The sequence below is a fragment of the Lithobates pipiens genome, unplaced genomic scaffold, assembly GCF_037356315.1.
Source record: "Lithobates pipiens isolate NorthernLeopardFrog02 unplaced genomic scaffold, aLitPip1_a1.2 Scaffold_19, whole genome shotgun sequence".
Taxonomy (NCBI): domain Eukaryota; kingdom Metazoa; phylum Chordata; class Amphibia; order Anura; family Ranidae; genus Lithobates; species Lithobates pipiens.
In genome coordinates, this window is record NW_027507764.1 from 85760205 (window position 1) to 85786978 (window position 26774).

Here is a 26774-nt window from a genome sequence, read left to right on the forward strand (position 1 = left end):
GTTAAGAAGGGTGCGAGTCAGAGGCTGTGGAGGGATCTTCCAGCCATTTGGACCAAACCTTACCATATTTTTGGGGGCAGCCCCTATTAGCGTAACAATCCTTGTATAGGGGCAGGCTATTGTTGACTAATTGTTTCCTCAAAGAGAGAGGAGGAGGAGTGGACTTACACCAGCTAAGGGCTATGGCTTTGCGGGCATAAAAGAGAAGCAGTCCGACCAGAGTGTGGCTAGCCACAGTGGGAATTAGTTCTTCTATCAGGCCCAGTATACATATTGCCATGGAGGGTTGGAGCGATATGGTGGTGACCTGTGTGATGACCTTTAGTATCTCTTTCCAGTATTCGACAATGGTGAGCAGGTCCAAAAAATGTGGGGGAAGTCACCCGGTATTGCTCCACATCGCCAGCAGCTGGGGGAGGGAGGCGGGGTTCATTTTGTGCAGCCTATGTGGGGTGAAATATGCATGGTGGACCATCTTGAATTGTATTAGTTGGTCTCTCAGGGAGACCAGGAATCTAAAAGGGAAGTCCCATACGTCATCCCAATCGTCATTATCGAAGTCAGGAATGTCATGTAGCCATTTGTTCCTGAGTTTTTCCAGAGTGGGAAGGGAGGTCAATACCAAATGAGAGTAGAGCCGTGAGGTGGGCTTATGTGCGCATCCGGACCTGAGGAGGTCCTCCAGGGTGGATTGGATGATTTGGATGGGGGGGTATCTAAAAAAAATAGCTCTGTGTGGTGGGCCAGAGATTGATTGGAGATCACCTGGACCACCGTTTTTGTGTTGAATTTAGTCCAAGTGTGGGTTTCATGCAATTTGTAAAAATGCTCCAGGGTGGGGTTTAACCACAAGGGGGCAGCCGGGGAAAGTGCATTTTTAGGATACTTTTCAAGCTGAAGTCCCACCCTCCATGCACAAAGTGTAGTGCGCATGGAGGGGGTCAACGGGTATGGGGCTTCTGAGCCACGGAAAAGTAAAAATTGTAGCGCCTCCAACGACTTCAACGACCAAGGTGGCAAGGTTTGTCGTATCTGGAGTGAGCCACCAGATTGCTGTAACTAGTTGGGTGGCCAGGAAATATTTGTGTAGGTCAGGGCACGCCAGCCCCTACTGAGAGGTCGGGCGTACTAGTGTTGACCAACTGTATCTGGGGGACTGGGTCCCCCAGACAAAGGAGGCGAAGAGACTATGCAGCCGACTGAAAAAGGATTTAGGAATCCATTGCGGAGATTGGTGAAGCAAGTTGGTAAATTTGGGCAGGATTTTCATTTTTAACAGATTTATCCGGCCTAGCAGTGATAAGGTTAGTGACTCCCATGCCCTCAGTCTCAGTCGCGTCTCTTGGACTACTGGGGACAGATTCAGGGGCAAGAAGTCTGAAGCCTGCCTCGAGATCACCACCCCAAGGTATTTGAAGCTATCTACCCACTGTAGAGGTATATTGGGGGGACGGTGGTATGAGCTGCAGGATCTATAGGAAACAAAAGAGACTTTGACCAATTAACTCTAAGGCCCATAACAGTGGAGAATGAGTTTAGAATCTGCAGAGCCCCTGTGAGTGAGTCCGCATTGTTGAGGAAGAGAAGGAGTTTGTCCGCATACAGGGCAACCCTCTCCTCCAGCCAGCCAACGCGCAAGCCCCTAATGTGTAGGAAGGTGTGTAGGGCCTCCGCCAGGGGTTCCATGGCAATGGCGAAAAGGGCCGGAGAGAGAGGGCAGCCCTGCTGCATGCCTCTGGAAAGAGGGAAGGGCCGTGACAGACTCCCCCCAACTTAATGGCTGACGTGGGGTGCCTGTAGAGTGTCTGTAACCACCTGATAAAAATCAAGAGGAATCCCATTCTGTGGAGAACCTCCCACAGAAAAGGACATTCCACGGTGTCAAAGGCCTTCTCTCTGTCCAGGGCGGCCACCACCCGGGAACCCTCATTGAGGTGTTGTGCATGAATGTTGGTAAATAAGCATCATAGATTGACATCCGTGGCTCTATTAGCCATAAAACCAGTTTGGTCGGTCTCTATTACAGATGGCAATAGGGGCTGTAGTCTCATAGTGAGCAGTTTGGCAAGAATTTTGAAGTCTGTGTTAAGTAGGGCTGTAGGCCTAAAAGAGGCGCATGATGTAGAGTCCTTAGGGGCTTTGTGAATTAGTATTAAGTGTGCATGACTCATGGAGTTGGGAAGAGCGTCCTCCGTCAGACAGTGAGAGTATAGCTGGGCCAGTTTGGGGGCAAGTAGGTCTCCGTGAGTTTTATAGAACTCTATGGGGAGACCGTCTGGGCCTGGGGATTTTCCAGCAGGAAAAGATCTGATGGCCTTCAAAACTTCCTCTGAGGTAATGGGTCTCACCAAGGTTTCCCTCTCGGCATCTGAGAGCCAGCCGAGTGCCAGGGGGTCCAGCTAAGGTGCCAGGTCCTGCGGCCTGAAGTCTGAGGGCAATACTGAGGTATAGAGGGAGCTATAGTTTTGCCAAAATACATCCAATATGTCAGGAAGGGAAGAGACCGAGACGCCCGAAGGAGACATTATGTTGGGTATCACCATCAGGGGTAGGTCATGCTGTGCTAACATTGCCAGGAGACGACCATTTTGGTCCCCCTGTTCAAAAAACCTTTGCTTGTTACGATAGAGATCCAGTCTGGTAAGTTCTGCTAGATGGAGGTGTAGTTCCCATTTCGTTGCGTTAAGGGCGTCAAAGCTAGAGTCAGTGGGGTCAGCCACGTAGGCCTCAGTCTGGGTATTTACTGTGTTCTGTAGCTCAGTAGTGGTGGTGGCTTGTTCTCTACAGCTCCCAGCTATTGAGGATATATACTGACCTCTAGTGAAAGCCTTGAAGGCATCCCAGGTGATCTGTGGGGAGGAGGATCCTGAATTAAGTTCCCAGTATTCGGTAAGGCGAGGCAGGATAGTGTCAGTCAAGTCAGTATGGGAGACCCAATGGGTTCCCAGGTGCCAGAGGGCGGAGGATCGGGAGGCGGGGGAGCAGATGGTAAGAATGAGGGGGCAGTGGTCTGACAACCCACTAGGTAGGTACCGTATATACTCGAGTATAAGCCGAGATTTTCAGCCTCTTTTTTGAGGCTGAAAGTGCCCCCCTCAGCTTATACTCGAGTCATCGCCGTCTGACTGCTCGATCAGCGTATCGAGCAGACAGACGGCGGACATACTACAATTTGAAAGCCGCGCCTCCGCCTCCGCCTCCGCCTGTGATAGGCGGAACACTGAATTTCCCAGCAGCCTGTGTTCCGCCTATCACGGACATCGTCTCATCCTCGGACATCGTCTCATCCTCGTCCGTAGTACACACACACACACACACACACGGATGGATGGATGGAGACACACACACACAGGGATGGATGGATGGATGGAGACACACACACACAGGGATGGATGGATGGATGGAGACACACACACACAGGGATGGATGGAGACACACACACACAGGGATGGATGGATGGAGACACACACACACAGGGATGGATGGATGGATGGAGACACACACACACAGGGATGGATGGATGGATGGACACACACACACACAGGGATGGATGGATGGATGGACACACACACACACAGGGATGGATGGATGGATGGACACACACACACACAGGGATGGACGGACACACAGGGATGGACGGACACACAGGGACGGACACACACACAGGGATGGACGGACACACAGGGACGGACACACACACAGGGATGGACAGGCATGTCTCACCCTCGGCTTATACACGAGTCAATAAGTTTGCCAGTTTTTTTGGGGGTAAATTGGGGGCCTCGGCTTATATTCGGGTCGGCCTATACTCGAGTATATACGGTATGTAGCGTCCAGCACATCTGAATTCAGGATCGGATTGAGGGCTGTTTCGACCTCCAGATGTTTTTTTTTTCTTTTTACTTTATAAAACATCCACTTAGCTGGCCAGAGCCAGTTCTTGAGGGAGTCTATTGTACATTTTAACACCTCTTACATTGAAGAAGCCTTTCGTTATGTGAAGGTTAAATCTTTTTTTTTTCCAGACATAAAGCATACCCGTGTCATCTGTAATGAGCTGAAAGTGAATAACTCTACACCAAGTTCTCTATATGGATCACTTATCTATTTATACATGCTTATCATATACCTCCTTAATGTCCTCTTCTCGGGAGACAATAAATTCAAATCTTTCCTCATATCTGAATTCCTCCATGCCTCTAGTCAGTTAGTTTGCCCTTCTCTGCACTCTTTCTATCTCACCAATATCCGTTTTGTGAACTGGTACCCAAAACTGAATTGCATATTCTAGAGAAGATCTTACTAATCATTTATACAGGGTTAAAAGGATGTCTGTCTGGAGACTATGCCTCTTTTAATACAGTAAAGTGTTTTGCTAGCTTTAGAAACTGCTAGCAATACTACTAGCATAGTAGTATTGCATGCTATTATTAAGTCTATGATCTACCAGATCTACCAGAACACCCAGATCTCTCTCCACCAATGACTCCCCTAGCTGTTCTCCTGCTAGTGTGTATGATGCATGCATGTTTTTGGCCCCCAAAATGCTTAAATTTATTTCCTTGTTACATATTTTATTATACTCATTGCAACTTTCAAATGATGATAATCAAACATTCTCACATCACAGCCAATAACACAAAAACCTTCAATTCAGTTAAAACCTTTCTTTAACCGCTTGCCGACAGGCCACCATAATTTTACTGCAGCAGGTCGGCACGATCCTGTGAGCCGTCTTAGCTATACGTCAGCTTGTGGGATTGGGATAGCAGGCACACAGTGGGGGTGCCGATGCTCGTGGCCGACGGTCGCGATGACCGCCGGCCACGAGTGATCGCAGGAAGGAGAGGCAGAACAGGGACGAATGTGTGTAAACACACAAATCCCTGATCTGTTCTGTGAGGCGTGACAGATCGTGAGTTCCTATTAGCTAGGAACCACGATCCGTCACTTCCTCTAGGTCAGTCCCCTCCCCCTACAGATAGAAACACAAACAGGGAATACAGTTAACCCCTTGATCGCCCCCTAGTGTTAATCCCTTCCCTGCCAGTGACATTTTTACAGTAATCGGTGCATTTTTATAGCACTGATCACTGTATAGATGCCAAAAATGTTTCAAAAGTGTCCAATGTGTCCACCATAATGTTGCAGTCCTGATAATAATCGTAGATCGCCCCATTACTAGTAAAAAAATAATAATAAAAATTCTATAAAACTATCCCCTATTTTGTAGACGCTATAACTTCTGCGCAAACCAATCAATATACACTTATTGAGATTTTTTTTTACCAAAAATATGTAGAAGAATACATATCGGCCTGAACTGAGAAAAAATATGCTTTTTTAAAATGAAAATGGGGAAATTTATTATAGCAAAAAGTACAAAATATTATGTTTTTTTCAAAATGTTGCTCTTTTTTTGTTTATAGCACACAAAATAAAAACCGCAGAGGCGATCAAATACCACCAAAATAAAGCTCTATTTTGGGGAAAAAGGACATCAATTTTGTTTGGGTGCAAAGTGGTAAGACTGCACAATTGTTAGTTAAAGCGAAGCAGTGCCGAATCGCAAAAAATGGTCTGGTCATTCAACAGCCAAATCTTCCGGGACTGAAGTGGTTAAAGGGATAGTTCACCTTTAGGGATGAGCCGAACACCCCCCGGTTCGGTTCGCACCAGAACTTTGGAACAGAGCCCAAATTCGTACAAACGTTAGAACCCCATTGAAGTCTATGGGACTCGAACGTTCGAAATTAAAAGTGCTAATTTTAACGGCTAATATGCAAGATACTGTCCTAAAAAGGGTTTGGGGACCTGGCTCCTGCCCCAGGGGACATGGGTCAATGCAAAAAAAAGTTTTAAAAACGTCCGTTTTGGCGGGAGCACTGATTTTAATGACGATTAAAGTGGAAAAAAAAGTTAAATATTCCTTTAAATATGGTGCCTGGGGGGTGTCTGTAGTATGCCTGTGAAGTGCCACGTGTTTCCCGTGTTTAGAACAGTCCCTGCACAAAATGACATTTAACGGAAATAACGTAATTTAAAGCTGCTTGCGGTTTTAATGTTATATCTGGTTCCTGCAATATGGTTGAAAATCATTGAGAAAAATGGCATGGGTAGCCCTCCCTGCCCATTACCAGCTATTTGGGTCTTGTACGCATATTAAGGGGAACCCTGTACCCATATTAAAAAAAGGAAATGCGTGTGGCCCCCAGGCCCTATATACTCAGAACAGCAGTATACAGGCGGTGCAAACAAGACAGGGACTGTGTAGGTTTGTTGTGTTAAGTTGAATCTGTTTGTAATTTTCAACTGGTACATTTTTAAAGTGTAGCTCCAGTCAAAAAAACTATTTTTAAGCTTTTTGGAAAACATAGGGAAGGGTTATCACCCCTGTATAATTTGTTTTGTCGTCCATCTTTTTTCATCTCACTTGCTGTTGTCTCCTTCCGTTTGCAAGTAGGAGATGTTTGTAAATTGGATGTTTGAAAGTAGGGGCCTGCCCTATATGCTCTGCAGAAATGGCAGAACAAGGTGTTGGTTTTGCCACAACATTGTAAGCCCTCAAAGTGACTCTTGGTGGGCGCTGGAGCGCCCTGCTGTGAACGATTATATCAAGAATTGTAATTACATGCCATTGTTGAACAGTGGTAGAAAAATTGACCTTTGGTGGTTGTGGTGCTGGTGCCACAACACTATAAGTCCTCACCGTTACTCTGGGTGGGCACAGGAAGGGGCCCTCCTGTGAAATATTATATCAAGAATTGTAATTACATGTCCCTGTTAAACAGGGGCAGAAAAATGTGGCCTTAGGCACTGCTGCTGGTGCCACCACACTGCAACCTCTCCCATATACTCTAGTTTTATTGCAGGAATTAGCCCTGCTGCAAAGCATTGCATCAAAAATTGTACTTAAACGCCCCTGTTAAACAGGGGCAGAAAAATGGGGCCTTAGGCACTGGTGCTGGTGCCACCACACTGCAACCTCTGCCATATACTCTAGTTTTATTGCAGGAATTAGCCCTGCTGCAAAGCATTGCATCAAAAATTGTAATTAAACGCCCCTGTTAAACAGGGGCAGAAAAATTGGGCCTTAGGCACTGGTGCTGGTGCCACCACACTGCAACCTCTCCCATATACTCTTGTTTGATTGCAGGAATTAGCCCTGCTGCAAAGCATTGCATCAAAAATTGTACATAAACGCCCCTGTTAAACAGGGGCAGAAAAATTGTGCTGATGGCATCAACCAGAACCAGAAATGTTCTTCCAACATGTCAGCGGAGGAGGAAGAGGATAGACAATCAACATAACAGGACAGTCACTCAGCATCAGCATAGGCAGTCTTGAAGGGATGTGATATTTCAAAAAAAATTATTCTGTTACATCAGCTTCAGGTGCTTGGTAGCTGTGGATGATCCAAGACTGATTCATCTTGATGAAGGTCAGTCGATCAACTGATTCGGTGGACAGGCGCACCCTGTGATCGGTAACAAAGCCACCAGCAGCACTGAAGGTGCGTTCCAAAAGAACGCTGGATGCAGGACAGGCCAGTAGCTCAATTGCATACTGTGCAAGCTCTGGCTAGTGATCCATCCTCAAGACCCAGTAAGCCAGAGGATTTTCGGTGGGAAAGGTGTCCAAGTCTGACCTTGCCCCTAGGTATTCCTGCACCATGTAAATCAGACGCTGGCGATGGGTGCTGGAACCGATCATACCTTGGGGCTGCGGACTAAAAAATTGTCTGAAAGCATCAATCAGACGGCCACCTTCTCCACCGCTCCTTCTGACCGATGCCTCAGCAACACGTTGTCCAGGACCAGGAGTTTGTAACCTCCCAGTCTCTGGGAACGCATTGCACGGACCTTTCTGAAAGGCCTCCCGGAGATGTCTCATCCTCTGCTCCCTCTGTGATGGCAAGATAAGGTCGGCAACCTTACCCTTGTACCGTGGATCAAGGAGAGTGGCCAGCCAGTAATGGTCCCTCTCCTTGATCCGAAGAATACAAGGATCCTTCCGCAGGCTTTGCAGGATCAGGGAGGCCATGCAGCGTAGGTTAGCTGAGGCATTCGGTCCGGAGTTCTCTGGGTCACTAAGGACAGCATGATCCGCAGCTACCTCCTCCCAGCCACGCACAAGTCCACGTGTTTCTTGGGACTGTAAATCATCCCTACAAGACTGCTGCTGCTGCTGCTGCTGCTGCTGCTGATGCTGAGGGCCAGCCTCCACCTCCATGCTGACACAATCATCCTCCTCCTCCTCTTCCTCCTCCTCACCCTCTTCCTGTGTGATGGGTGGCACAGCAGGAACACTGTCTGGATAAAGGGGGCCTTGAGAGGCAAGGAAGTCCTCCTCCTCCTGCCTCTGTTCTGCCTCAAGTGCCCTGTCCATTATTCCACGCAGCGTATGCTCCAAGAGGTGGACAAGAGGTACAGTGTCACTGATGCATGCACTGTCACTGCTCACCATCCTTGTGGCCTCCTCAAACGGTGACAGGACAGTGCATGCATCTCTGATCATGCCCCACTGGCGTGGTGAGAAAAAACCGAGCTCCCCTGACCCTGTCCTGGTGCCGTAGTCGCACAGGTACTCATTGATGGCCCTCTGCTGCGTGTGCAGCCGCTGCAGCATGGCCAACGTTGAGTTCCATCTGGTGGGCATGTCACATATAAGGCGGTTCTTGGGCAGGTTCAACTCCTTTTGGAGCTCAGCCAGCCGAGCACAGGCATTAAATGATCAGCGGAAATGCACACAGACTTTCCTGGCCTGCTTCAGGACATCCTGTAAGCCGGGGTACCTGCCCAAGAACCGCTGCACCACCAGGTTAAGGACGTGAGCTACACAGGGCACATGGGTCAGTTGTCCCTGTCGGAGGGCGGAGAGGAGGTTGGTGCCATTATCACAAACCACCATTCCTGGCTTAAGCTGGCGTGGCGTCAACCACCTCTCGGCCTGCCCCTGCAGAGCTGACAAAACATCCGCCCCAGTGTGGCTCCTGTCCCCCAAACAAACCAGCGCAAGCACGGCATGGCATCGTTTTGCCTGCGTACTTGCGTAGCCCCTGGAACGCCTACGAAGCACCGCTGGTTCTGAGGACAGAGCACTGGAAGAGGCCATGGAGGAAGAAGAAGAGGAGGGGGTGGAGGAGAGAGGTGTGTCACAACCAATAGTAGCATTTTGGAGGCGTGGTGGCGGAACAACCTCCAACACTACTGCACCTTGTCCTGCATCCTTCCCAGCTGCCAGAAGAGTGACCCAATGGGCCGTGAAAGACAGGTAACGTCCCTGTCCATGCCTGCTGGACCATGAGTCAGCGGTAATATGCACCTTACCGCTGACCGCCCTGTCCAGCGAGGCAAGGACATTGCCTTCCACATGCCGGTAGAGAGCCGGAATCGCCTTCCGTGAGAAAAAGTGGCGTTTGGGGACCTGCCACTGAGGAACCGCACATTGTACAAACTCACGGAAGGGGGCCGAGTCTACCAACTGAAAAGGCAGCAGTTGAAGTGCTAGCAATTTAGCCAAGCTAGCATTCAACCGCTGGGCATGTGGATGGCTGGGAGTGAACTTCTTTCGCCGGTCCAGCAGCTGGGGCAGGGACATTTGCCTGCTATAATCGGACGTGGGTGTACCGCTAGCAGAGTTCCCGGAAGCACTTGGCTGTGACACACCTAATTCTACACCTTCATTCCTCTCAGAGCAGGTTTCAGAGAGGACTGAAGGTCTAGTGGGGTTGGAGATGCCAGCTGATGAGGAGCAAGGAGAGGTCCGCTTTGTTCTTTGGTGTGGGTCTTTGAGGTACGCTTGCCAACGAGCTGCATGGCAGGTCAACATATGTCTGGTCAAGCATGTGGTGCCCAAGCGGCTGATGTTTTGGCCACGCGAGATACGCTTGAGACATCTGTTGCAAATAGCAGCGGTGCGATCTGATGCACTCGTCTCAAAAAAGGCCCACACCAAGGAACTTTTAGAAAAACGCGCAGAGGCAGCGCCCTGCACAGGCGGAGCTCTGCGGTGTGATTCAGTCGGTGTGCTGCCCCTAAGCTGGCCCCCGGAGGGCATCCTGCCTCGTTGGACATGTGCCTCCTCCTCCTCCTCCTCCTCCTCCTCCTCTCTCCTTCCAGGCACCCACGTGGAGTCAGTGCCCTCATCATCCCCTCCCTCTTCATCGCTGTAGCAAACCTGGCAGTATGCTGCAGCTTGTGGAACATGACTGCCAGATTGCTGTCCTTCTTGAGCATCCCCTCTCTCTGCGCTCACGCTACTGCCTTCCTCTAGTTGAGTGTCATCATCAGAGCCCACAAAACACTGGGCATCCTCCTGGAGCATGTACCCAACACTGTGCTCAAAGAGTTCAGAAGACTCCTCAGGAGGACGTGGTGGGTCTAGGGAAGGAGTCACTGATGATGACATTGAGAGGAGGGAAGACGATGCGTTGGCAGCTGCTTTGCTAGTACCCTGAGACTGGGTGAGAGAGGATGAGGAGGATGAAGAGGGCTTGGTCATCCACTCTACCAAGTCGTTGGCATGTTGCGGCTCAACATGTCCAGCTGCCGAAAAGAAGGACAAGCGTGTCCCATGGCCACGTGCTGATGACAATGCACCGCGTCCACGATCAGCACTGTTGTCTCTAGACACAGAGCCTGCTTGCCCTCTTTTATCGGCTCGCGCCTGTCTGCCTCTCCTTGCTGGCCTTCCAGACATGGTAATGGCCTGAAGGGAGTTGGGTAAAAAAGCAGTTGGGTAGTGTATATTGTGCTAGAGGCACACAACACCCACTAACTCCTGCAGATGCCTTTATTATAGAACACCAGAGATAAAGGGGTATATACAGATGTATACCGTGCTGTGCTGGAGGCACACACAACTTCCAATAACTCCTGCAGATGGCAAGTGGTCTCAAATAGAGAAGAGCTATGTAGGTGGATATAGCGGTATGTACTGGGTACAGAGCACGCAGACAGCACGCACTAGCTCCTAACACTACTGACTGCAAGCTCTATTATAAAAGATAGATCACTAGCTATATAGGTGAGGTGAATATAGCGGTGTATACTGCGGTCAGGGCACGCAGACAACAACCACTACACAACAGCAAGATCGAAAATCGGCCGAAAACGATCGGTGTGTACTGTGTTGAAGGTACACAGAACACCCACTGCTTCAGACGCCAACACACTACACAAGGCCGCGGCGCTGGAGGCCTTATATAGTGTGGGGCGTGCACTACACAGCCTGAGCTATGATTGGCCACAGGCATCCTGCCTGTGGCCAATCATGGCTCTCCTCGCTGCTGGCGCTGCGATTGGCCAAGCATGCGGGGTCACAGTGCATGCTTGGCCAATCATGAGCCAGAAATGCACTGCGACATCGCAGTGCATTGTGGGCCGTGAGCGCCACACGAATTTGGCGCGAACGGACCAAAATGTTCGGACTTCGCCGAACGGACGAACAGCCGATGTTTGAGTCGAACGTATGTTCGACTCGAACACGAAGCTCATCCCTATTCACCTTTACCACAAAACTACCTATGCAGATAAGGGGTGTCCACCATAATGTTGCAGTCCTGATAATAATCGTAGATCGCCCCATTACTAGACATGTGCATTCGTTTTCGTCCGAATGCATTTTCGTCCGAATTTCAGCTATTTTCGTTTTCGTTTTGACAAACGATAACGAAAGCACAAAATCCGAAAAACGAAAGATCCGACATAAATAAATGCTTTATTTTCGTTTTCATTGTTACAACAGTTCGATATAGAATAGGAGATTCGACATGACTCTGACAATAATCTGTGTCTATAGAACCTGTGGTCGAATGTGCCTAACCTTATCTCTATTAGTCCAAGATTATATAGAGAAAATATTCGACAGAGAAAAAAGATTTGACAGAGAGAAAAGATTCTGCAAGTTACTGTCCTAAAAAGTGTTTGGGGACCCGGGTCCTGCCCCAGGGGACATGTATCAATGCAAAAAAAAGTTTTAAAAACGGCCGTTTTTTCGGGAGCAGTGATTTTAATAATGATTAAAGTGAAACAATAAAAGTGTAATATTCCTTTAAATTTCGTAGGGGGGGGGGGGGGGGGTTGTCTATAGTATGCCTGTGAAGGGGCGCATGTTTCCCGTGCTTAGAATTGTCCCTGCACAAAGTGTCATTTATGCAGGAAAAAAAGTCCTTTAAAATCACTCGCAGCTATAATGAATTGTCGGCTCCGTAATACAGAGAACACTCATTGAAAGTCATTGATAAAAAAAAAAATAAATAAATAAAAAAAAAAAAAGCGTGGGGGTCCCCCAAATTCAATTACCAGGCCCTTCAGGTCTGGTATGGATATTAAGGGGAACCCTGCCTCAAATTTAAGAAAAAATTTGACGTGGGGTTCCCCCTAAATATCCATAACCAGACCCTTCAGGTCTGGTATGGATATTAAGGGGAACCCCGCGTCAAATTTAAAAAAAAAATTGACGTGGGGTTCCCCCTAAAAATCCATACCAGACCCTTTATCCGAGCACGCAACCTGGCAGGCCGCAGGAAAAGAGGGGGGGGACAAGAGAGCGGCCTCCCCTCCCTCCTGAACCGTACCAGGCCACATGCCCTCAACATTGGGAGGATGCTTTGGGGGTCTGTGACCCCTCAAAGCACCTTGTCCCCATGTTGATGAAGACAAGGGCCTCATCCCCACAACCCTGGCCGGTGGTTGTGGAGGTCTGCGGGCGGGGGGCTTATCAGAATCTGGAAGCCCCCTTTAACAAGGGGACCCCCAGATCCCGGCCCTCCCCCTGTTTGAAATGGTAAGGGGGTACAAAAGTACCCCTACCATTTCACAAAGAAAGTGTAAAAAATGTTTAAATAAAACAAACACACTTTTGAAAAATTCCTTTATTAAAAATAAAAAAAAGATTCCAGCGGCGGTAATCCACTCTTGCTATCCAGCGACGGACGGTCATATCTCCAGCGATGTCTCATGTCATCCAGCGCAGCGCAGCATCCTTCTTCTGTCTCCGTGGAGGAGACACTGCAAGGATTCCGGCGGCTGACGTTTGTTATATACGGAGGGCGGGGCCACACGTCACCTGACCCCGCCCCCCTCTGACGCAAGGGGAAACCCGGGGTTCCCTGTGACGTAGGGGTGACCCGCACCCCTCTGATGTAACACAGGCAGGTTTCCGTTACATCAGAGGGGGGCGGGGTCACCTATACGTCACGGGGAACCCCGGGTTTCCCCTTGCGTCAGAGGGGGGCGGGGTCAGGTGACGGGTGGCCCCGCCCTCCGTATATAACAAACGTCAGCCGCCGGAATGCCTGCAGTGTCTCCTACACGGAGACAGAAGAAGGATGCTGAGTTGCGCTGGATGACATGAGACATCGCTGGAGATATGACCGTCCGTCGCTGGATAGCAAGAGTGGATTACCGCCGCTGGAATCTTTTTTTTATTTTTTTATTTTTAATAAAGGAATTTTTCAAAAGTGTGTTTGTTTTATTTAAACATTTTTTACACTTTCTTTGTGAAATGGTAGGGGTACTTTTGTACCCCCTTACCATTTCAAACAGGGGGGGGCCGGGATCTGGGGGTCCCCTTGTTAAAGGGGGCTTCCAGATTCTGATAAGCCTCCCGCCCGCAGACCTCCACAACCACCGGCCAGGGTTGTGGGGATGAGGCCCTTGTCCTCATCAACATGGGGACAAGGTGCTTTGAGGGGTCACAGACCCCCAAAGCATCCTCCCAATGTTGAGGGCATGTGGCCTGGTACGGTTCAGGAGGGAGGGGGGGCCGCTCTCTCGTCCCCCCCTCTTTTCCTGCGGCCTGCCAGGTTGCGTGCTCGGATAAAGGGTCTGGTATGGATTTTTAGGGGGAACCCCACGTCAATTTTTTTTTTAATTTGACGCGGGGTTCCCCTTAATATCCATACCAGACCTGAAGGGTCTGGTTATGGATATTTAGGGGGAACCCCACGTCAAATTTTTTCTTAAATTTGAGGCAGGGTTCCCCTTAATATCCATACCAGACCTGAAGGGCCTGGTAATTGAATTTGGGGGACCCCCACGCTTTTTTTTATATTTATTTATTTATTTTTTTATCAATGACTTTCAATGAGTGTTCTCTGTATTACGGGAGCCGACAATTCATAATAGCTGCGAGTGATTTTAAAGGACTTTTTTTCCTGCATAAATGACACTTTGTGCAGGGACAGTTCTAAGCACGGGAAACATGCGCCCCTTCACAGGCATACTATAGACAACCCCCCCCCTACGAAATTTAAAGGAATATTACACTTTTATTGTTTCACTTTAATCATTATTAAAATCACTGCTCCCGAAAAAACGGCCGTTTTTAAAACTTTTTTTTGCACTGATCCATGTCCCCTGGGGCAGGACCCGGGTCCCCAAACACTTTTTAGGACAGTAACTTGCAAATTAGCCTTTAAAATGAGCACTTTAGATTTTGAACGTTGGAGTCCCATAGACTTTAATAGGGTTCTAAAGTATGCTATATACTAGCTCCGTCGAATCTTCTTTATACATTCGACAGACACCATAAGCCTTCAAAGACAGATTCGACCGTAATTCATGTGGATTTTCGGACGAATGCAATTTTTGAACGAAAAACGAAATAAATAAAAACAAATTTCGGGAGTAACTAAATAAATTAAGTTTTCAGACGAAAACGAAATTCCGAAATGAAATATTTTACTCTGCACATGTCTACCCATTACTAGTAAAAAAAATAATAATAAAAATTCTATAAAACTATCCCCTATTTTGTAGACGCTATAACTTTTGCGCAAACCAATCAATATACACTTATTGAGATTTTTTTTTACCAAAAATATGTAGAAGAATACATATCGGCCTGAACTGAGAAAAAATATGCTTTTTTAAAACGAAAATAAGGAAATTTATTATAGCAAAAAGTACAAAATATTATGTTTTTTTCAAAATGTTGCTCTTTTTATGTTTATAGCACACAAAATAAAAACCGCAGAGGCGATCAAATACCACCAAAATAAAGCTCTATTTTGGGGAAAAAGGACATCAATTTTGTTTGGGTGCAAAGTGGTAAGATTGCACAATTGTTAGTTAAAGCGAAGCAGTGCCGAATCGCAAAAAATGGTCTGGTCATTCAACAGCCAAATCTTCCGGGACTGAAGTGGTTAAAGGGATAGTTCACCTTTACCACAAAACTACCTATGCAGATAAGGGGTGTCTATAGGTAAAAATAAACTGTGCAGTTGAATAAAGCTCTTCTATGGGTGTAGGCAGGGCTGCTGCTAGAAATCACAGGGCCCCTTACATGCTGCCCGACAGGGCCCCCCAAACCGGCTATTCCAGTCAGGTTATGAAACCTGACTGGTATACTCCCAGGACATTGCTAAGTACTCCAGGACATTGCTAAGTGAGGCCTAGTCATCCTTCACCATCACAGGAGAGAGCTCTCAAATGCTGAGCCCAGAGCTACTGCACAATGGGAGAGAAAGAGTATGTGAAGGGGTTTGAATCAGAGAAAGAGCTCACTCCTGTGATGGTGGAGGTGAGCAGTGATGACTAGGCCTCACTTAGCAACATCCTGGGAGTATTCCAATCAGGCTTCATAAGGTATGTAAATGGCCTACACCTATAGCAAGAGTATTATTGATTTGTAGTCAGAGCACAGTTTGTTTTAATCTACAAACATCCCTTACCTACATAGGCAGGTTTTCTGTAAAGATGAACTATCCTTTTAATGCAGCTAATTTAAAAATACTTTATAAGTTATTTTGGTAAACCATATACTGTAACTTTTTTATACCTCAACTGGTTTGTTACTGCAAACTTGAAAAGAGGCCATTGTTTTGACATCTACACAGGAAAAAGATGTACTTTTTTGCTCGTGAATTGACTTGCTGTTCTGAAATCTATTTACATATGTACAGTTCAGTAAAGGTTTTGTCTTCCTTAGGAATTGCCTCAATCAGCAATTGATTCTTCTGAAATCCTTTCTCTTCAGCATAAATGGGTGTATATATAGGAGTATATGGGTCATAGCCCATGTAGAGTTTATATTAAAATTATTATAATTTAATTTGTGGATTAGATTTCTAATGCTGTTGATTTTTCTATTTAATAGGGGAGGGAATTGATAACTTTTGGAAAGTTATTGCTGAAGGAAGGAACTGCACAGTTGAGATACCTGAAGAAAGATTTACCACCAAACATTGGTATGACGCAGATTATAACAAGCCGGGAAAAATATGCACCAATCGAGCAGCTATTGTAAACGGGTAAGTGTATTCTGTGTAGCACTGACCCCCGAAGGAGCTGCTGGTTTTGTTGGGCTTACCGTTACCTTCTTGACCTCTTCTCCATCTAGGAGTTCCCGTGGTAGATGGCCCAAAGAAATGTGGAAACTGACACTGAATCTTCTTTTGGGTTATTTATTTAAACCAGAAACAGAGTCTTTAGACAAGGGTAGAGGGTTAGGATTAAGAGCAGGTATTTTAGACTGCAAAAATGGAAAGTCTCTTATAGGAAAAATCCAGAGAGTAGCAACCGTTTCACAGCTGAATTTTACAACCCCCAGATAGACCTCCTTTCACTAGGCATAGCAGCCGGTAGGGTGTTAAGCAAAGTCTCTGCCACAGACTTTAGCATTACTGAGGGACATAGACAAATTTAAAGAGCTATCATACGGTTGCAGTATCTCTCAGCCGATCCGGCAATACCGTATGAGTGTAGATCCATGTAGTGTCCTTCAACTAAGCCTCCAGGCTCCTTCAGAGAAGCCAGGCTTGCGCACGGCCTTCTCCTGAAGAGTCCTCCCCTGGGGTTTCTCCAGTTGCTGGGCCTCTCCCTTGGATGAGACGGCACCGGACCACCTTTGGATCAATAGGCCCCGAAATCCATTCAGGCCTGTCCCTGCAGTTGCGTTGCCTCGGGCTAGCCAGCCCCAAGACTCAAATTGCATGGTTCCGCATCCCAGGCCAGGAGGGCCATGGGGGCTGGTCAGGAGGACCAGAACCAAGCAGACCGAAAATATTCTCTGGACAGAACAGAACAGACTCCTCAGCACGTGATGTCAGTACCTTAAATACCACCTCCCAGAATGCATAGCATGAGAACACGCCCATTGGGCTGGTTCCAAAAGAACAGTGGCATTCAATACACCCAGCTAGACTGCGTTCTCAACCCTGCCGGCGGTGACAGTGACACCTGCAGTCAAGGAGAACCCAGTGCAACCTAGCTAGACTGGTACTGAAACCAGACATTTAGAAAATTAGTCCCAGAACCCAACTGTGGTTTCAGGAAAGTTAACTTTGAAAAAACCATAGCACTTGCTCATCAGGAGCCAGCGCTACATCTGTAAATATTAATAACTCAGCCTTGAAATGGTTGTGTCACATAGAGAACAATGTATCTGTTTGTGGTGCAATCTTATAAAGCTTCAGTGGGGATTCCATTAGTCCTTCCAAGACTCCTGACTGAAGTTTTCTGTCTGAGGTTGCTCGTGGCAGGATTGATCAACTGGGTTGAATCTTTTTTGGCCGAACAATATTTTTTCTCCTGAAGAGGCTGGTGTGCCCAGTGCCCTCCTTTCTTCCTCTAGAGATCTAAAAACTTTTTTGTAGGAAGATCTGTCATTGACTCCCAATGTAAGGGGGCATGTCTCTACTGACTACCAATGTAACAGAGGCACTTCTCCAATGAACACCAATGCAATTGGTGCACTGATCTACTGACCACTAAAAAAAAGGGGACCACTATAGTGACCACCAATGTACCACCAATGTACCAGGAGAACTTCTCCACTGACCACCAATGTACAGAGGGACTTTCTACACTGGCCATCGATGTAAGAACAAACAGCTTTTTCCTCAGAGCAGACAGGTAGGAATTTGCAACAAAGTTTGTTAAAATCCTTGCAATGAACATTGATTACCCTGAGAGTTTTTTTCTCCCACAACAAAAGTGGAGTTACTCTTTAATGTTGGCTAAAAAGCATATGTAGTTGAATAGTTTCATTATTATTTAAAGTTTGAGCTACATGTTTGATAGGTTATATTTCCCCATGCCCCGATAACCGATTGCAGACTGTACACTGTAGTGTTACCGCTACAGTGTGAGCCGTCTGCGCTGAATCACTTATATATATGTGACTGTTAATTTCCTGGTAGGAGGTGCGTGTTCGCACCTGTCCACCTAGCTGGACTCTCACTGGCTCCCTTAAATGCCAATCAGCCAGTCTTGGCCTATGATTCATAGCCAGTACTCGCCAATTGGAAACAACACAGATCTCTCTACTGACAGCAGGGATGTGTTGGTTTTTGTCTCCCTGCAGAGGATACATACCGTCACATCCCCTAGTAAAAACAACTCCCAGTTAACACAACAACACTTGCTAGGCACACAGTTAACCCTTTGATTGCCCCAGATGTTAACCCCTTCCTACCCAGTGTCATTAGTACAGTGACAGTGCATATTATTAGTACTGATCACTGTATTAGTGTCACTGGTGATGTCAGTGTCAGTTAGTCAGTTCCCACTCAGTGCCAGTTAGTGCCAGATTTTCTTGCCACACTATCACGGTCCTGCTATAAGTCGCTGATCGCTACCATTACCAGGAAAAAAAGGAAAAAAATCCAGTATATATACTGTCTTTTGTAGATGCCACAACTTTCTCGTAAACCAATGAATATTAGACATGTGCAGAGTAAAATATTTCGTTTCGGAATTTCGTTTTCGTCTGAAAACTTAATTTATTTAGTTACTCCCGAAATTCGTTTTTATTTATTTTGTTTTTCGTTCAAAAATTGCATTCGTCCGAAAATCCACATGAATTACGGTCGAATCTGTCTTTAAGGCTTATGGTGTCTGTCGAATGTATAAAGAAGATTCGACGGAGCTAGTATATAGCATACTTTAGAACCCCTGTTAAAGTCTATGGGACTCCGACATTCAAAATCTAAAGTGCTAATTTTAAAGACTAATTTGCAAGTTACTGTCCTAAAAAGTGTTTGGGGACCCGGGTCCTGCCCCAGGGAACATGTATCAATGCAAAAAAAAGTTTTAAAAACGGCAGTTTTTTCAGGAGCAGTGATTTTAATAATGATTAAAGTGAAACAATAAAAGTGTAATATTCCTTTAAATTTCGTAGGGGGGGGGGGTGTTTATAGTATGCCTGTGAAGGGGCGCATGTTTCTGGTGCTTAGAACTGTCCCTGCACAAAGTGTCATTTATGCAGGAAAAAAAGTCCTTTAAAATCACTCGCAGCTATTATGAATTGTCGGCTCCCGTAATACAGAGAACACTCATTGAAAGTCATTGATAAAAAAATAAATAAATAAATTAAAAAAAAAGCGTGGGGGTCCCCCAAATTCAATTACCAGGCCCTTCAGGTCTGGTATGGATATTAAGGGGAACCCTGCCTCAAATTTAAGAAAAAATTTGACATGGGGTTCCCCCTAAATATCCATAACCAGACCCTTCAGGTCTGGTATGGATAGTAAGGGGAACCCCGCGTCAAATTTTAAAAAAAATTGACGTTGGGGTCCCCCTAAAAATCCATACCAGACTCTTTATCCGAGCACGCAACCTGGCAGGCCGCAGGAAAAGAGGGGGGGACGAGAGAGCGGCCCCCCTCCCTCCTGAACCGTACCAGGCCACATGCCCTCAACATTGGGAGGATGCTTTGGGGGTCTGTGACCCCTCAAAGCACCTTGTCCCCATGTTGATGAGGACAAGGGCCTCATCCCCACAACCATGGCCGGTGGTTGTGGAGGTCTGCGGGCGGGGGGCTTATCAGAATCTGGAAGCCCCCTTTAACAAGGGAACCCCCAGATCCTGCCCCCCCCCCTGTTTGAAATGGTAAGGGGGTACAAAAGTACCCCTACCATTTCACAAAGAAAGTGTAAAAAATAGTTAAATAAGACAAACATACTTTTGAAAAATATCTTTATTAAAAATAAAAAAAAATAAAAAAAGATTCCAGCGGTGGTAATCCATTCTTGCTATCCAGCGACGGACGGTCATCTCTCCAGCGATGGCTCATCTCATCCAGCGCAGCGAATACATCCTTCTTCTGTCTCCGCGGAGGAGACACTGCAAGGATTTCGGCGGCCTGACGTTTCTTATATATGGAGGGCGGGGCCACCCGTCACCTGACCCTGCCCCCCTCTGACGCAAGGGGAAACCCGGGGTTCCCCGTGACGTATGGGTGACCCCGCCCCCTCTGATGTAACGGAAACCTGCCTGTGTTACATCAGAGGGGTGCGGGGTCACCCATACGTCACAGTGAACCCCGGGTTTCCCCTTGCGTCAGAGGGGGGCGGGGTCAGGTGACGGGTGGCCCCGCCCTCCGTATATAAGAAACGTCAGGCCGCCGGAATCCTTGCAGTGTCTCCTCCGCGGAGACAGAAGAAGGATGTATTCGCTGCGCTGGATGAGATGAGCCATCGCTGGAGAGATGACCGTCCGTCGCTGGATAGCAAGAGTGGATTACCACCGCTGGAATCTTTTTTTTAATTTTTTTTTTTATTTTTAATAAAGATATTTTTCAAAAGTGTGTTTGTCTTATTTAACAATTTTTTACACTTTCTTTGTGAAATGGTAGGGGTACTTTTGTACCCCCTTATCATTTAAAAAAGGGAGGGGGGCGGGATCTGGGGGTCCCCTTGTTAAAGGGGGCTTCCAGATTCAGATAAGCCCCCCGCCCGCAGACCTCCACAACCACCGGCCACGGTTGTGGGGATGAGGCCCTTGTCCTCATCAACATGGGGACAAGGTGCTTTGAGGGGTCACAGACCCCCAAAGCATCCTCCCAATGTTGAGGGCATGTGGCCTGGTACGGTTCAGGAGGGAGGGGGGGCCGCTCTCTCGTCCCCCCCCTCTTTTCCTGCGGCCTGCCAGGTTGCGTGCTCTGATAAAGGGTCTGGTATGGATTTTTAGGGGGACCCCACGTCAATTTTTTTTTTAATTTGACGCGGGGTTCCCCTTAATATCCATACCAGACCTGAAGGGTCTGGTTATGGATATTTAGGGGGAACCCCACGTCAAAATTTTTCTTAAATTTGAGGCAGGGTTCCCCTTAATATCCATACCAGACCTGAAGGGCCTGGTAATTGAATTTGGGGGACCCCCACGCTTTTTTTTTTTTTTTATCAATGACTTTCAATGAGTGTTCTCTGTATTACGGGAGCCGACAATTCATAATAGCTGCGAGTGATTTTAAAGGACTTTTTTTCCTGCATAAATGACACTTTGTACAGGGACAGTTCTAAGCACCAGAAACATGCGCCCCTTCACAGGCATACTATAGACAACCCCCCCCCCCCCCTATGAAATTTAAAGGAATATTACACTTTTATTGTTTCACTTTAATCATTATTAAAATCACTGTTCCCGAAAAAACGGCCGTTTTTAAAACTTTTTTTTGCTTTGATCCATGTCCCCTGGGGCAGGACCCAGGTCCCCAAACACTTTTTAGGACAGTAACTTGCAGAATCTTTTCTTTCTGTCAAATCTTTTTTCTCTGTCGAATATTTTCTCTATATAATCTTGGACTAATAGAGGTAAGGTTAGGCACATTCGACCACAGGTTCTATAGACAGATTGTTATTGTCAGAGTCATGTCGAAACTCCTATTCTATATCGAACTGTTGTAACAATGAAAACGAAAATAAAGCATTTATTTATGTCGGATCTTTCGTTTTTCTGATTTTGTGCTTTCGTTATTGTTTGTCAAAACGAAAACGAAAATAGCTGAAATTCGGACGAAAATGCATTCGGACGAAAACGAATGCACATGTCTAATGAATATACACCTATTGGAATTTATTTTACCAAAGACATGTAGCAGAATACATTTTGGCTTAAACTTATGAAGAACGTAAAAAAACAAAACAAAAAAAAAGGATATGTTTTATAGCAAAAAGTAAAAAATTATGCCTTTTTTTCAAACTTTTTAGCCTTTGTTCATTTATTGCCCCAAAAAATAAAAAATCCAGTGGTGACAAATACCACCAGAAGAAAGCTCTATTTGTGTGAAACAAAATGATATAAATTTAATTTGTGTACAGTGTTGCATGACCGCACAATTGCCAGTTAAAATAACGCAGTAACGTTTAGCAAAAAGTGGCCTGGTCATGTAGGGGGTAAAATCTTCCAGAGGTCAAGTGGTTAAGACTCTTTCCATTGTTAGCACACCCATCATTTGGCATGGCGCCACTTTGTTACTAAAATGATGATTAGGGCAATATAACAATGCTCTCCCTAATAAGGACACAGACAGCAATAAAAACCTGGCAGTAGTTCTTTTTTTTTTTTTTTTTTTAATTCTTTATTTAGTTTTCTTTTTTTTTTTTTTTCCCCCTTACACATAGAATAAGACAAAGGGTACAATGAAAATACATTCAATCCATATCTCATTCTTTTCTTAAAATCTTTAACATACATACAAAATAAACATTTCCTTTCCCTCTTCCACCCCCCCCCCCCCCCTCCCTGCCTTGCAGTGGGTTTGGAGAAATATCCTCCCTAGCCAACCCTATGTTTATCTTACCCAGACTTATTTTACCATTTCTTCAACATACCTCCATGATTTTTTGAACTTTATCCATGCTACCCATTTATCCTTACGCCCCTCATCAGCTACCCATTCTTCCTCCTCCCCCTCTGAACATTCTATATTCTGTATTTCATTTACCCTGAGTATCCAGTCCCGTATCTTAGGACTGTCCGTCTCCCCCCATTTTTTAGGGATTAGACTTTTTGCGGAACTGAGCAGTATGGGAATTAAAGAGGACGTATATTGTCTCACAGAGCTTTCGGTCCCGTGAAACAATACAGTCCAGGGGTCTTCTGCTATGTCTTTATTTGTAACGACTTTTATTAGCTCTAGCACCTCCTTCCAATACTTTTTAATATTCGGGCAGTCCCACCAGATGTGAGCCATGGTTCCTATTGTCTTACACCCCCGCCAACACTCTAGGGATTGCGCGGTTACAAATTTACCTAGTTTGTCTGGGGTCGCATACCACCTTGCGAGGCACTTATAATTTAATTCCGTCAACTTGTGGTTAACCGTCGCACTATGTATTAGTTTCATTATTTTCTCCATTGTCTGTGTACAACATCGAGTCCCCAGCTCTCTTTCCCATTTTTTAATGTAAGGCGGACCCTCCCGACCTTCCACCGCAGATAGAATTTTGTATATTCGACCTATGTTATTTTTTGATTTCTCTCTACGGCAAAGCCGCTCGAGAGGTCTATAGTCTTCCTCGCCTCTAATTGGATGGGGCAATTTTAATATAAAGTGTCTTAACTGAAGGTACCTCCAAGTGTCTATACTCATAAGTTCCGTGTTCATTCTTAGTGCTTGAAACGTGTTTATTTTACCTCTGTAAATAATATCTTTTACTTGTGCATTGTTATTTATTATCCAGTTTCCCCCCACCTCCCGTTTCCCCGGCATAAAAAAATCATTGTCTTTTAAAAAAAATCAAAGGTGAATTATAACTCCATTTATTTTGTGCATGTGTTCTGTCCCATAATCTAAGAGCAATCCGTGTTATTTCGTGTGTGTTTGGCCCTATTGTCCTGTATTGAGGGGGGTTCCAAATAATTCGTCCTAACTGTGCTTGACTCATTGCCTTTTCTACTTTTACCCACCTTTTATTATTTACCTCTTTTCCCCATTCCACCACTCGAGTAAGTACTACCGCGTTATAGTATTTTTTGAAATCCGGAACGGCAAGGCCCCCCTTTTTTTTTTCTCTGCTCAGTACCGCGAAGGCTATCCTTGGTTTTTTATGTTGCCAAATATACCTTGAAATCAACCCCTTTAATATCCTGAAGAAAACTGGGGGGAGCGATATGGGCAGCATTTGGAACTTATATAGAATCTTTGGGGTCAGAACCATTTTGACTGCATTGATCCGCCCTAACCAGGAGAGATGGCTAATTGTAATTTTTTTTAATTCTCTTTTTATTTCCTCTAGTAGGGGGATGTAATTGTTAACATATATTTTCTTGATAGTATTGGAGAGGTAGACTCCTAGGTATTTGATCTCCTTTCGCCATGGAAACCTAAATTCCTCCTGGAGTCTAATCTTTTCCTGTCCTTCAATGTTGATATTTAGGACTTCGGACTTGTTGAGGTTTATTTTTAAATTCGAGACTTCCCCATATTTTTCCAGTAGCCTCAACAAGTTCGGAATCGTGATCCTTGGGTTGGAGATATAGAACAGCACATCATCCGCGTAAGCTGCGAGTTTGTGCTCTTCCTCTCCAACCGTGATCCCTTTTATGTCTGGGTTCTCTCGGATGGAGGCCAATAAAGGTTCCATAGACAGGACAAATAAAAGAGGGGACAACGGACACCCCTGTCTGGTGCCGTTCTCCATTTGAAAAAGGGAGGAAGACAGCCCATTCACTTTTACTGACGCCTGAGGGTGATTGTACAACACCTTGATCCATTGGATCAGTCTTGGTCCCAGACCCATCACTTTCAGAGTTTCAAACATGAGTCCCCAGTCTACCCTGTCGAATGCTTTTTCGGCATCTATCGACAGGAGTAGTCCTGGGGACCCATTCGTTTTTAAGGCCTGTATCAGGAGCAGCGAGCGTACTCCGTTGTCCCGACCTTCCCTCTCAGGGATAAATCCGACCTGGTCCGGGTGCACCAGGTAGGACATCCTGTCCTTCAGCCTCGATGCTAAGACCTTGGCGAATAATTTGGTGTCAGCGTTTAATAAGGCTATTGGCCTGTAACTAGAACACAGCGTACTGTCCTTGCCCTCCTTTAACAATACCGTGATTGAAGCCCGCAGGGCCTCGCCTCCCATCGCAAAATCATTACCTAAGCCATTCATATGCTTACAAAGCTTGGGGACCAGCGTCTCTTTGTATTTTTTCAGATACGAAATCGTGAAGCCGTCTGGTCCCGGGCTTTTCCCAGAGGCGGTATCTTTCAACGCCTTGTAAATCTCTTCTTCTGTAATGGGTCTGTCTAAGTTGCTTCTATCGTTCTCGTCTAGAGTCGGTAATTTCACTTTGTTCAGAAATTCCTTAATTTTATCTTTTTTCCCTACATCTTTTGCCCCTTTCTGGCTTATGTTGTACAGAGCTTCGTAGTATTGCTTAAACACTTCCGATATCTCCCTGGATGTGTGGGTCATCTTTCCATCCTTATCTTGAATTTTATCTATAAAGTTATTCCCACTCTTCCTTTTCAGCTGCCTAGCTAGATGTCTACTTATTTTATTTCCCTGATAGTACCTCTCTCTGGTTCTCCTATCCAATGTCCTTTTTGAATCCTGTTCCATCATATCTTTAAGTTCATCTCGTTTAGTCACCAATGGATGGAAATATTTCTGCTGTTGCCCCCCTGTTTTTTTATGGGCCTGTTCTAGTTTATAAACCTCTTCTTTTAGACTTTCAATTTTTTCTAGTCTTTCTTTTTTTTTCCTTGTGCCCATGGAGATGAGGATACCCCTGATATATACTTTATGTGCCTCCCATAGAGTGGCACCCGAAATTTCTTCTGTATCATTAACAGAGAAATAAAATTCAATTTCCCTTAGTACTGCCTCCGCAATTTTCTCGTCCTGCAATAGGCTCTCGTTCAGGCGCCACGTGAACGGTAGCCTCTGCATTTCGAGTATCCTCATCCTCACCGACACCGGAGCATGATCTGACAGTGTAACTATTCCAATCTTGGATTCTGTTACGAGATCCAACAACCTGTGGTCGACTAGTATGTGGTCCAACCGGGAGTACGTCCCGTGTACGTGGGAAAAAAAGGTGTAATCTTTTTTTTTATCGTGCTGTAACCTCCATACATCCATCATTTGGTGTTGTTTCAGCCAAAGTTTAATCATCTTCCGGGCCTTCATATTTAACCCCCTAGCACGAGACGTACTATCCCAAGATGGATCCATACAAAAGTTGAAATCTCCTGCAAGGACCACATCCCCCATCTTAAATTCCTCTAGCTTCCCCAGCACTATCTTCAAATATCTTATAGGGTTTTTGTTGGGGCAATATACATTTGCTAGGGTGAGGATCTTGTCCCCTAATTTTCCCTTTACAAACATATAACGGCCGTCGGGGTCTGTCTTCCTGTCAGTCACTGTAAACTTTATGCCTTTCTCAAACCCGATTGCCACTCCCTTAGCCCTTTTTATCGGTGAGTCCCCATATAGCCAGTTTGGATAGTTGGCCGAATATAGTTTAATATTTGAGTCTTGCGACAAGTGAGTCTCCTGTAAAAATACCACCTCTGCTCTGTACAGCTGTAGTTCCTTGAACAATTTGTGCCTCTTACCCACAGAATTCAGACCCTTTACGTTATAAGACAAGAAATTTACATCTAACATTTAAATTTTTCCAGATAAGGTGAAAAAAGAAAAAGGCGTGATCTATGACACCTTGGTTGACTCTGCAAGACACCTCCCCCCCCCCTAGCCTCCCCCCATCCCTACCTTCCCTCATCCCACCCTCCCAACCTCCCCCCCTCCCATCCCCTGGCCAATTCCTGGCCTCTTTTCTGCAGCTGAGGATCTCCTCCATTCTGCAGACTTCTCCCGCTAGGGTGTGACTCCGACTAAGGCCCCCCGTGTCTGGGTCCCCCCTGCCTCCTTCCCCTAAGAAGGAAGGGGGTCCCCTCGCAGATGGGGTATGATATCCCGGGGTCCCACATGATCCTTCCGCCACCCTCACCTCCCACCCCTCTCACCCCCTCCCCCCTTCCACCCCGCAAGAAAATAACCATCCAAAAGTCATACTCCCCCGTCAAAGACCCCC

General features: G+C 46.1%; 1 protein-coding gene across 1 annotated transcript in view; it reads left to right on the forward strand.

Annotated features, from left to right (window-relative positions):
- The window catches only part of LOC143996145 (mycocerosic acid synthase-like), a 99987-nt gene that overhangs the window by 24593 nt on the left and 48620 nt on the right, over nt 1-26774 (forward strand). The window contains exon 2 of the mRNA XM_077491031.1: nt 16105-16258. Coding sequence (XP_077347157.1) covers nt 16105-16258 — 154 coding nt within the window. The remainder of the gene's footprint in view (nt 1-16104; nt 16259-26774) is intronic.